The sequence below is a fragment of the Aspergillus alliaceus genome (genome assembly GCF_009176365.1).
Source record: "Aspergillus alliaceus strain CBS 536.65 unplaced genomic scaffold BDW43scaffold_36, whole genome shotgun sequence".
Classification (NCBI taxonomy): Eukaryota; Fungi; Ascomycota; class Eurotiomycetes; order Eurotiales; family Aspergillaceae; genus Aspergillus; species Aspergillus alliaceus.
The window spans coordinates 351909-363139 of record NW_022474719.1 but is presented as its reverse complement, the minus strand read 5'-3'; the positions used below and the strand labels follow the sequence as shown (position 1 = coordinate 363139).

The window sequence follows — 11231 nt, the reverse complement described above, 5'->3', positions numbered from 1 at the left end:
TTCTTATAAGTATCTCTCTGTATAACATATTCTAAGTACTTTATTTACTAATTTAGCTGATTCTTTAGCGCTCCTAATGGCCAGTATCACTCCTTATATTTCTGTCTCTGGCTGTCTTGTCAGCAGTAAGTATAACCAGTTATTTATTATCTTGGTTTATATTTAACTCCTTCCTTGGCCTTTTAGGCCATGTTAAAAGCCTTATCAATAGTATTGATAATAATCTTGATCTAGCCTGTATATAACTTTAAACTATAAAGAACGCTCTATACCTTGAGAGTCCTCTTCAGAATAATCCTGGTACCTGCCTCTCTCCTACTAAGAAGCACTCAGTCCTTTATACTGGCTATAATAATCTTGATAGTCTTATCTACTCCCTTGAAAGCGCCCTCGAGAACGTTAAGGCCGCCATGAATCTTATAAATAAGGATTAAGTATTATACTGGTCTTTTAGGGAAAATAGCTAGCAATATAACTTCCTGCTCTTAAGACCTTCACAATTGCTTATCCCTTAACTAAATATAGAAGTATATTTGTCTTTTTAAAATACTGCTCTCCAGAAGCTTGTCTATCTCTTCTTTTTAGTTATCTAATACAAATACTCATTCTTCTCCCTTCTTTCTACTTTACAGAACCAATCGATTGTACCTTGTATGACTGGGCCACCTTTTCTTGTGCAGTCCTCATCTGTCAATAAATTTAAACTGCAAACTCGGATGCGACTCTTTGCTTCTACTAATGTCTTTATCGTTTCAGGGCTTACGGCGTGCGGTAGCGCGCGTCACCAGTGACTTATGCTGTGCCGGCCAAAGCAGTAGCACAACACTAGCACGTGCGACATCACTCGTAATGCGACGTGGGTCCAAATGTATCGGATATGAGTAGTGTTGAAACTACCACACGGACTCTTTTTGCTACCGCCTCTTGCATATTACAGTAAGCGCACATCCTGCAGGACTATCGGTTGAGATCCATGTCTAATAAGGCGTCCAACGTAGTGGGTAATCGAGCTGGTCAATACACTGCAACAGTGTATAATCTGGAGCCAATGCGTATTGGGAGTTGGGGTTAGTCTGCTACCCCCTTGCATGCTTTCGACGACCAAGTTTTACCTTATATGAAGCGTGTATCTGACGTCTCAACTCTAAAGTAGTATACGAAGCATTCTTTACTTGGGGAATCCTCGATATGACAACCTAGTAATATGCGAATCCCCTGTTGTGTAAGAAAATAGGGTTTAATACGTTAAGCATCCTTTGGTATTCCTGATTCGACTCTCGCAATGGGTTGACTGGAAAATGGATTCTGAATCTACATGTAATATATGCTGTTTATATAACCACACAACCTCAGTGCACTTGGCAGAAGTTGAAACCAATGGGGAGTCTCATGAGGGAAGCTCACTGCTCCGACATGGGTGGGGTGTAGTATCTGACAAGAGAAAAACGTGGGGTGGAGCAGCATCCATAATCCTCGTATCTGCCGACGCAAATACAATCCTAGTTCAGATTTAGTAAGGCATCGATTTCCCTGTATTATGCCCGATGCTTGTCTGGACCTATCACAATGAAGTATGAGACGAAGGATTCAGTCTAGATTGAGCCGCGTAGTGAATCAGTGTCACATCTGAGACATGCCCCGGCATGAGCCCACCCAGCCCTGACGAAGCAGCGATCGGATGACGCTGTCACTTACAAAAATAGATAGTCAAGCCACCTTGCAATGGGGTGCCTAAGCCTTAAACAGTTTCATTGCAAATAGCACGAAGAACGTAAGTCTTTACCTCGGTAATACAACTTACCGCGTCTCTGGATATAAATACATCGTTCGGGTCCGTTCATCGACCAGCAAAAAAATTTGATCAGACTTCTCCAATACAAATCAATTTCATCTGCGCTTTTGCTATTACCCTGACGCTTGATATTTACCACAATGAGGCTTCTCACAGTCTCTATCCTTGCCATCACTCTGAGCACTGGGGCCCTGGCTCAAGGTTGGCATGGGTGTGCTGCAGGGTTCTCTGTAAGTGCTACTTCCACAGACCTTTGGTTGATATATAGCCAGAGATCCTACATCTGGAAATGGCAATTGCTTATCTCATTACTCAGTGCAATACCAAGGAGGAATGTCGTAACCAGGAAGATTGCAAGACGACAGCCGGTGGCGTAAGGAGCAATCAGCCCAGCACATTAGCTGCTATTTTCACGAGGCATAAGCTAACCGGGTCCAAGGATCTTGAAAATATCTATTGCGGACAGGCGAACCATCCTTATGCCTGCTGGGCGGTGAATAGCATTTATATCAAGTAGAGACGAGAATAGGCATACTGACGATCTTATAGTACTACCCTACTGCTAACTGATTGTGGGGTGACATGCGGTCCTGCTATGAAGGTGTGGGAAAACCGAGTATCAGAGCAAGAGAAAAGCAAGAAAGGGAAATGGGAATGTCTCTTGTAGACTCTGAAATTTGCTGTCTTTGTTGACAGTTCTGTCTCTTGCTACGACCAAATTGAGCGATATGATGTATACGTCTATTTAGTATGATGAATCACGTGCTGTTCTAAGATCCCTGTTTCATTGCATACCTGTACAGCTTTCTTGAGCTCTACCATTCCCAGAGTTCAATAAAGACCCCGAAGCACATATGTGCGCGATCGAAAGCGAACTTGTACGATTGGAAGGATTTTGGGCCATTTTAGACTAAAATGGAGAACATACCCTTTTGATGATGAGGACTTCCTACCTAACAGCCTTCTTCAATGTGTGTTCCAATACGCCACGAGTGCTGTTATGGAAAGGCTTCAGTAGATGGGGATAAAACCTGCGTGGATATTGTGCTTTTATTATGTGTAATGAGGGATAGTTAGGCTTCTCGTTTCACAAAGAATGTGGGCAATATCCTGGAGATATCCTTTGCTGAGATCAGATATAATTATATCTTGATCGGAGGTTCAGTAACGATTGACTGGCCTGATACATGACGTTAAATGTGCAGACAAGCAGTATACGAGTGGATGAGTTGAAGTCGATGGGGATATGTGAGCGATTCGAGGTATACACGCATTATAATGGAACGGAATAGAATATGTGGTCCAAAAACTGATAAGAATTTCTAGCAACGTAGCCTTTGCATCACTGTAGCATTAGTAGTACATTTTGGGCCATTCATAAGATTTGGATATAAGTTGCGTCTCTGATTACCGGGGTAAAGGCCTTACGCATCTGAGATGAGGGTTGCACACGGTTGTAACACAACTACAATAAGCAATATGCACCATTCAAGTAACAAGGACTTACTCTAGCTTTAGGAGACTAGCTCTCTACATAGTCAGTTATGACTGAGTTCTCGAGCTGAGTATCTTGGAGCAAGCAGAACCCTGCGCCACCTCGGGATTTTATAAAGCTAGGTGTCTCTCCAAATAGGTCAAATGGTTACATGTTGTACCACGATAAATAACCAGAATAAGCCTTTAGGACCTATCAAGGTGAGCTGTTATCGGGACATGCCTCATTTGTTGCTCGTGTGTCTCATTATCGGAGACATTTGTGATTGGTCTGATTTCCCCGGGTCTGGGGAGCTTCATGCGTAGTCATGTACTATGGAGGCATATTGCGGTCTTTTGTTCTGTCACTATTCTATCATCAAAGATATAAGCATGTGCATTAAGGTAAAATTCACGCTGTGAGAATGGAGCCCTTGGAGTTCAACGATAGGAAACTGTTTTTTTTCTTCTCTACTCCTCCTTTATCAAATTTATTGGAGGCTCATTAATACACCCTACACACCGATAATAAGAAAGACACCGTCTTGCCAGAATGGGCTTGTCTCCGTAATCGCTACCCCCGCTTCGCATTTCTAGGAGGAGTATCACATATCACCCTTACCCTTATCATGTTGTAAGCCACAGTGGTTGATATGGGGATAGGATTGACATTGATTTGTACAATTATCTTGTGCAATTCATCTGCATCTAACTAGTGCATAGCTTCTACTCTCAGGAAATCAAATCCAGTACATGCCTTTCCTTGGGTGCTTCTCTTAGCATTGCATTTTCGTTTAGTAAAGTACCTTAGCATAATTTTGAATACTATAGCATTTATCTCGTAGAGTGGTGTTAGTTGAACGACACCTGAGAGACGACGGGTTTCATCGTATGCAAAGAATAGCCTAACTTTGGTCATGCTTATTGTGGAGCTATAGCGCACCATACCTGATAACTAGCCTCCTAGACCTTTGGACGCTCTAGTCCCTCTACTAACTATGAGCATAGTATGGTAAACTCGTGTAGCGTGTATGGCACCGAGATTAAAGATTCTCCGGATTCTCATAGGGCTAAACTGTATGAAGAGTGCATTGATCTGATAAATGAGGGTACTGCCGCCAGCGCTTTGTCCGGCACGATGCCACCAATGACAGTTTATGTTTAATTCGTCTCATGACCGGGAAAAAAAAAAGACATTAATTTGACACATGATTTGAGCCAAAGAACGCGCGGCTTACTGACCTTACATCTTTCAGGTGTGTATCATGTCTTGGAAACTGTAACCCGTCCTTGCTCTCTGAGGGTTTCATTTAGCGCACGGTGAGTTCTACAGTTGACAACTGGTTTTTCTCTCATTCTAAACTTCGCAAACTAAGGACTGGTATAATTATTGATTGTTTTGGTTATACTTGATACTATATACATTTTTCAAAGTTCCAAAATGCCGTCGGCTGTGAAACAATTGCTAGTGACGTCCACTCGGAGGGCAAACTGAACCAACAGAGATCCATGAAACGTTCGGCAAGTTTTGGTCTTGGTGATCCTTCAAGAATGTGACCCTTGCAGCTCGTTTCATAAAATATGCCGATCATTTAACGGGGCGCCGAACTTAAACCATCCCTTGTGGGTAGGGCGGAAGAAGCTGGAACACTCTCTAGAGAAGCCTTTCTATCTATATACAATCAAATTCGGTACGGTTGGGCTAAGCTTCATATAAATCGATTGATCCACCTTGTATCGATTCACCGTTAAAATATCCTTTTCATTCCACTGAATAACAGCATAATCACCTGAGCCAGGAAGACGCGGATCCCATATATGCAAGCATAAGGTTCATATTGAGAAAATAGATGCGTGTATGATATCATGCCGGTGTGATGCAAGGTCCAAACAAAGGTCATAACCATAGCTGAGTGGAAGTCCTAGTCCTATATAGCTAACATCCGTCTAGATGTTAATATGGAGAAGAATTATACACAACCTGCTGGGAGTCCAAGTGATCCCTGTGTAGTCGTTTGTGTATCTACGTGCTCCTCGTAGTTTCTATCAACTTTTGCCTGCCTTCCCGAATTTTCTACCAGTTTCCCGTGCTTCAACTTATTTTTATATTCTATAACTCCATGGTCTTTATTCCGACACTCTGGACCAACGGCCCCTTCTATCAGCGGACGCCCGAATCAATCTTTCAGCTGGAGAACCGGACGAAATGACCCTGAATAAGGCAGAGAACAAAGAAATGATGCCCTCTGACCATGGATATGGCTTACTCGACCAATATCTACGTCAGCATGGGCTTCAATTAACCCCGGATGGCTGCTTTGTCCGATGGTTGCCCACAAACCCAATGCACCCTCGGAATTGGTCTTTCACAAGAAAGACATACGACCTGACAATCATTAATCTAGTAGACCTTTTTGTGTAGGTGACCCTGTCTCTGTTGTGATATGGGTAATATTGACACGTTACTGGATCTCCAGCACAGCCTGCAGCACAGCTGGTGTAAGTGCATGAGATAGCCATGGGTCATGCAAACAATGGGCTAATCCTGGTCTATTAGGCAATGACTGCAAGGGCTGCACACAGGGAATATGGAATAGACGAAACACTGGCAGTGTTCATCTTTGTGTCGGTGTGCGTTGTACACACTTGGCTGCTCTGAAGTTCAACGGTCTAACAACCATCAGGTCATTGTTAGGGCAACTGGTGGGGTCTATCACGTTTGCACCTTACTCCGAAGCATTCGGACGCCGGAAGCTGTACATTGTCAGTAGCCTTCTGTTTAGTGTTGGATGTATAGTCATCGCGTCTGTTCGATCATTGGCAGCCGTCGTGATCGGACGCTGTGCTACAGGGTTTCTTTCCTCCATTCCGGCCAACGTCCTGGCAGGTAGTATCGAAGACATGCATCGCAGCCGACAACGAACATGGTGGTTGTGTATTTGGTCGGCCGCGTCGAACTTAGGTCTTGTTCTTGGGCCGATTACGGGCGCATATATCTCGGCAAACCTGGGCTGGTACGATTAACCCCATTCAGCTTGACACGAAATGAACACTCATGTGGTGTCTTTAGGAGATGGTTCTTTTACATCGCAGCGGCTTTCATCGGGTTCTTGACTATTCTGCTCCTTTTCATTCGGGAATCGCGGCCTTCGCCACTTCTAGTCCGTCAGGTCGAAGAGTTCCGGAATACCACTGGGATGGCAACACCTCCTCCACTGAATCCCGATTATACACCGGATCTTTCCACGTTCATACGAACCACCTTAGTCCGACCCGTTCAGTTAATCGCAGAGCCTATTGTGATGTGCGTTGGAGTGATGACATCTACTGCCTTCGGCTTGGTATACCTCTTCACCGAAGCGCTCCAGCCGATTTATCAAGCTCTCGGGTTCCAGGAATCGTCATCATCGCTTGCGTTCGTGGGCTTAGGTATAGGTATGATGCTAAGCCTCTTAACTCGATTCGCAGATGAAAGAATAATCCAGAACCATCTTCGCGATGGTCGGCAGCTTCTACCAGAACACAAACTCCTGGGCATGTACGTCGGGACGCCACTATTGGCCATCGGTCTATGGTGGTTTGCTTGGACGATTCCCCCACACTTTAGTAACGTATATTGGATTGTGCCAACCATACCTCTCCTGCTTATCGGGTACGCACTGAATGAGTTCCCAACCGTGCTATTGGGCTACCTGGCGGACAGCTATGTGAGTTACGCTGCAAGCGGCTTCGCAGCAGTCGCGTCACTGCGTGCAATTCTCTCAGCCACTTTTCCTCTCTTTGCGCCGCGAATGTTCTCAGGACTGGGAAACAACATTGCTGTGTCCGTACTAGCCGCAGTAGCTACGGTTTTCTGCGCGATTCCACCTCTGTTCGGACGCTATGGCACAAGGATCCGCGCGAATAGTAAATTTGCCGGGTATAGTCTGCGGACTCATGAGGAAAACTGCGTCGACAAAGATGAGTTTCTGCCAGCCAGTCCGGAAATGTCGGGCTGAGTCGACATTTAGTGGGTCTTTCCTATACGCAGATACTATAGGCATGTGACTATCTTTTGTCTATTATCATCTTTCTTCATTTTTCAGTACATCCACTCTTTCTAGACACCTTATGGATTGCAAGCTAACTATCATGATATTTGCATAGACAGCGAACTCGCTAAATACATTTTATTGAGATGCCAAAACTTCTTCCGTAATGCCACCTAGCCTATATAACCAGCGCTGAAGCAACGATGAAAACAAAATCATGGACACATTAATTGAATCTAAATCTAATGCCGTTACTCTTGACCGTATTCCCAGTCTCATACCCTTGCCCAAACCCTCCAACCCCCGTGAAACCCACGACTCAGCATAAATATCAACCCAGAAGCAATCGATACCGTGCCCGAATACACCCACACGGAATTAAATCCCACGTTATCCAGAATAGCCCCAGCTATGGGAGGCCCAACGAGAGTCCCCACCACTGTGGCGGCCATCCCCATTCCCAAACGAGTACCGACCACATCCTTGGTAGGAGACAGCTTCACAAAACACGTCGGTGCAAGCGACATATGTGCACCAGATACGAAGCCATAAGTAGTAATAACCACTATCAAACCCGGCATACTCTGAAGGTTAATCAGAGCAAAGCAGAGGGCGCCACAGATAGCGATACTGCAGGAAAGGACATTGAACGGGCCGATCTTCTCGGCCAAATAGCTTAGACTCACTTGACCGCAAACCGAGCCTGTGGTGAGGATTGAGAGAAGGTAGAAGCCGAAATCCCCGCCTGTGATATGATTCCTGATGGCGTAAAGCTGGATATAATAATCTGGGATGTTCAGCGAAAGTGTACAGGTGGTCACTCCTAGCAGAAACGCAACGTATGCCGGCTCTCTGAATGCCGCCCAGTCGATGATATTTGCTCTGGACAGTTTTTTTGGGCGCGGTCGAGGTCGAAGCACTAGTACTTGGACCAACATGGCGATAAACATGAGTAGCCCTATGGCTCGGACGCACCATGCGAAGCCAACCCGCGTGATGATGCGATGGAACATAAAAGGGTAGATGGTAGCCCCTATCAAAAATATTAATTGGGGTTTCGAGCAGGAATGTTTGCGGACTAACCAATACCACTACCTGTGGAGGCAATGCCGATTGCAAACTCAATCCGTCTGTCGAAGTATGAAGATAGAATCGTGATGCCAGGAACAGCAACCAGGCCCGCACCCAGACCCATACAAACTGCCTGGGCAAGGAAAACCTGATAATAGGTATGACTGAGACTAAGCATCATTTGACCGAGGATAACCACTAGCGATGCTGTATACAGGAGTGACCGGAAGTAACCCCTGTCATATAGAGTTCCAGATATGAGGCCCACGGTTTGGAGTATAGCCGCCTGGGTCGAGCCGATCCAAGCTATGCTAGAGGACGAGGCAGAGAAGAGGTCCCCATTCTCGTAGAATGTTTGATACGCGCCAAAGGAGTCCGTCAATGCCCTTTGAGCTTGTTAGCTGTCTAACAAAACCCCGGCGTGAAGCCTCTTACCACGTAGTAAAATAAACAAAGAAGGCCGCAAGAACCTGCAGCCATGCCTTGACACCTCCGTCAGGGACCACATATATCTCGCTGCTTGGACCGTTTCCATAGCTCTGCCGATGCTTCCCTTCCTCAAGTGCTGATACTCTGTGCAGAAGATCTTCCGTAGTGGCCATTTTTATTGACAACCAGTTTCTCCTTGGGATAGGATTGAAGGGGGACCTTTCAATTCAGGCATAGATCGAAGATACCTTACGCTTTGAGAAGGTATCGCCAACATGCAACCGCCCTTGCAGAGTGCATTGAAAGTGATCGGCTAGTGGATGGATTGTGTGCAGATATTTGCTGGGGTCGAACATTTGAAGACCGTAAAATGACGGTCAGGACGAGAAACAGTTAATCTCGTACCTGATCATCGTTTCTGAGGGCTTAATTTGGCGAAGTTCTTGTTACATGCAAGGGTACTGACATTGTTATTGTACATCACAACGCTCCTTGGATGGTTCGAAAGGGGAAGCCGTAGGTCTTGATTCCGCGGAAAAGAAAAGAGTAGAAGGGGGGCTTCGCAGCGGTGACCGAGGACAAGGTTGTTGGTTAGGTATATGCTAGGGATTCATGTTTTCTGATTATGATTTGTCTCGGCGCACAAAATCGTGAGTAGATATCTATCTATCAAAGGGCTCTTTACGTCTAATCCACTCTCGTCTCCCGCTCAATCTTCTTATCCCGCAAGGTCACGCCAACATGCTTGACAACTAACCATGCTGGGAATAGCGAAATGGCCCACAGCCCAAAGTTGAGATACACACTCCCCACCGATGCCATGATCGTGACACTGTTAAGCCCATACTATCGTTTATTAGTTACCCAACGCATACAATGCTCACTAACAAGAAAACTTACAGAAACCGCCTGAGCGGCCGACTCCGTGCCCCGAAGCAAGCCCGAGATACGAATAACTTCCTCTTCATCGTCGGCGAGGTTTCCAACAAGGAAGTACCTTGACTGTGGTTAGCTATGACAATCACAAAGCGATCTCAAGAAACACTTACAGGAACATATAATTCAACTGGAATCCTGCAACCCAGAACAAGTACAGTGCGAATCCACGACCAAAGCCTGCATCCGTCCAGTCATAGGTCGGCTGAGTTCTCCGAAACTCAGTAACGATGATAGTGCCCCAAACCCACCAGGCACCCTGCAACGTGAGGATCGTCGCGAAAGCGCCCCTGGTCCGCATTTTGAGCGAAATGCTTTTCGTGTCTAAGAAAGCGCCCAGCAAGTTCCCGAGGATGAGTGCGATGATACCGCCGAGGAAGGAGCCCAAAGCACGCGCCCGCACAGAGAACCACAGCGAGAGGTAAGTGAACATCACGGCCTCTGTGAATACCGCTTGGCTGATTAGAGGGACGATTAGAAGGAAGTTGCGACTGCAGAAGAGCTTTGCGGTAGCTTTGATTTCGTAAAGCGGGCTATTCGCAATGCGAAGTTTGACAGGTAGCCCATCCGTGCGCTGCACTCGGGAAGGTGAGTTCATCAGCAATCCGGCGAATGGACCAAGTGCCTGAAGAACAATGAAAACAATAAGTACAGAGTATGAAACACTGCCTGCTTCGTTGCGATTGGAGTTGATGCCCAGATTAATCGCTCCGCCGAGTATTTGACCGCCGACTCGAAAACTCAGCCAGAAGCCGAGAAAGCGGCCTTGGTTGTGTGGTTCTGGATAGGATATGGCAACAGCAGCCTCGGCCATCCAGAAAATACCAGCTGAGATGCCGCAAAGAGCGGCACCGAAGAGAACAAACCATTCGGTGCCGAAACGGTTGTTGGTGTATAAACCCGCAGCGTACGGGGCGTATCCCATGGTGCCGACGATGAGAGTCCATTTGATACCGATGTAGCGGACGACCACACTGCCAAAAAAGCATGAAAGTACCATGAGGCAGAACGTGAGCGCGTTAGCTGCGTTGACGAGATACTGTATGTCACATCATCAATATTTGCAGTGGTGATGGGTGCATTCATGGTGACCAACCGGCTTCTCTAAGCCTCCTCCGCCGACTGAGTTCATGGCCCCCCAGATCCCCGGGGCTAGAAAATTACACAACCCGAGGATCAGAGCATTGTAGAATGTCGAACGATACCATTTGACTACTTCCGTCAGCCTTGCTACATTATGAATTTGGGTAAGTCCCACCGACCTGGCTGCTTTTGTGTGAGAGGGGAAGTATGGCTTCCAATCTCCTCATCTGTAGAGCGTACTTCTGGTTTATCGTGGGCCATTCTTAAGACAGAGATATAGCTGTTGCTCGATATATGGCTTCAGGCATCTCAAAGCTTTGGCAGGCTTTTTATATACAGATTAATATACCGAACTCGTCTAGATGACAATCTAAGATTATCGTGCCGTTTGAGTGCCAGCCTTGGGCCTATGTCTA

General features: G+C 46.0%; 4 protein-coding genes across 4 annotated transcripts; 2 read left to right on the top strand and 2 right to left on the bottom strand.

Annotated features, from left to right (window-relative positions):
- The first annotated feature begins 1753 nt into the window (after positions 1–1753).
- Positions 1754–2698, top strand: BDW43DRAFT_283154 (uncharacterized protein). Its single transcript, XM_032042728.1, has 3 exons — positions 1754–2022; positions 2109–2165; positions 2232–2698. The coding sequence occupies exons 1-3, from the start codon at positions 1933–1935 to the stop codon at positions 2307–2309; spliced, it is 225 nt and encodes a 74-aa protein (XP_031898105.1). The 5' UTR covers positions 1754–1932; the 3' UTR covers positions 2310–2698.
- Positions 2699–5504: 2806 nt separating this feature from the next.
- On the top strand, positions 5505–7263 carry BDW43DRAFT_320908 (MFS multidrug transporter; the record flags this gene model as incomplete). Its single annotated transcript, XM_032049204.1, has 5 exons — positions 5505–5683; positions 5743–5764; positions 5823–5896; positions 5950–6279; positions 6336–7263. 5 exons carry the CDS (start codon positions 5505–5507, stop codon positions 7261–7263), a joined length of 1533 nt encoding a protein of 510 aa, XP_031898104.1.
- A 308-nt stretch (positions 7264–7571) lies between these two features.
- Positions 7572–8969, bottom strand: BDW43DRAFT_320907 (major facilitator superfamily domain-containing protein; the record flags this gene model as incomplete). Its single annotated transcript, XM_032049203.1, has 3 exons — positions 7572–8329; positions 8380–8753; positions 8803–8969. 3 exons carry the CDS (start codon positions 8967–8969, stop codon positions 7572–7574), a joined length of 1299 nt encoding a protein of 432 aa, XP_031898103.1.
- Positions 8970–9483: 514 nt separating this feature from the next.
- Positions 9484–11076, bottom strand: BDW43DRAFT_320906 (DUF895 domain membrane protein; the record flags this gene model as incomplete). The annotated part of the gene is made up of 5 exons (XM_032049202.1): positions 9484–9642; positions 9697–9793; positions 9846–10771; positions 10829–10944; positions 10995–11076. The coding sequence occupies 5 exons, from the start codon at positions 11074–11076 to the stop codon at positions 9484–9486; spliced, it is 1380 nt and encodes a 459-aa protein (XP_031898102.1).
- Between the last annotated feature and the right edge of the window lie 155 nt (positions 11077–11231).

Excerpts from the sequence above, each read along its gene's own strand:
- BDW43DRAFT_283154 (XM_032042728.1), top strand. The coding sequence starts at position 1,933 with ATGAGGCTTCTCACAGTCTCTATCCTTGCCATCACTCTGAGCACTGGG. Across the intron at positions 2,023-2,108 it reads GGTGTGCTGCAGGGTTCTCT|TGCAATACCAAGGAGGAATG; the intron begins GTAAGTGCTACT and ends CTCATTACTCAG. Across the intron at positions 2,166-2,231 it reads GCAAGACGACAGCCGGTGGC|GATCTTGAAAATATCTATTG; the intron begins GTAAGGAGCAAT and ends ACCGGGTCCAAG.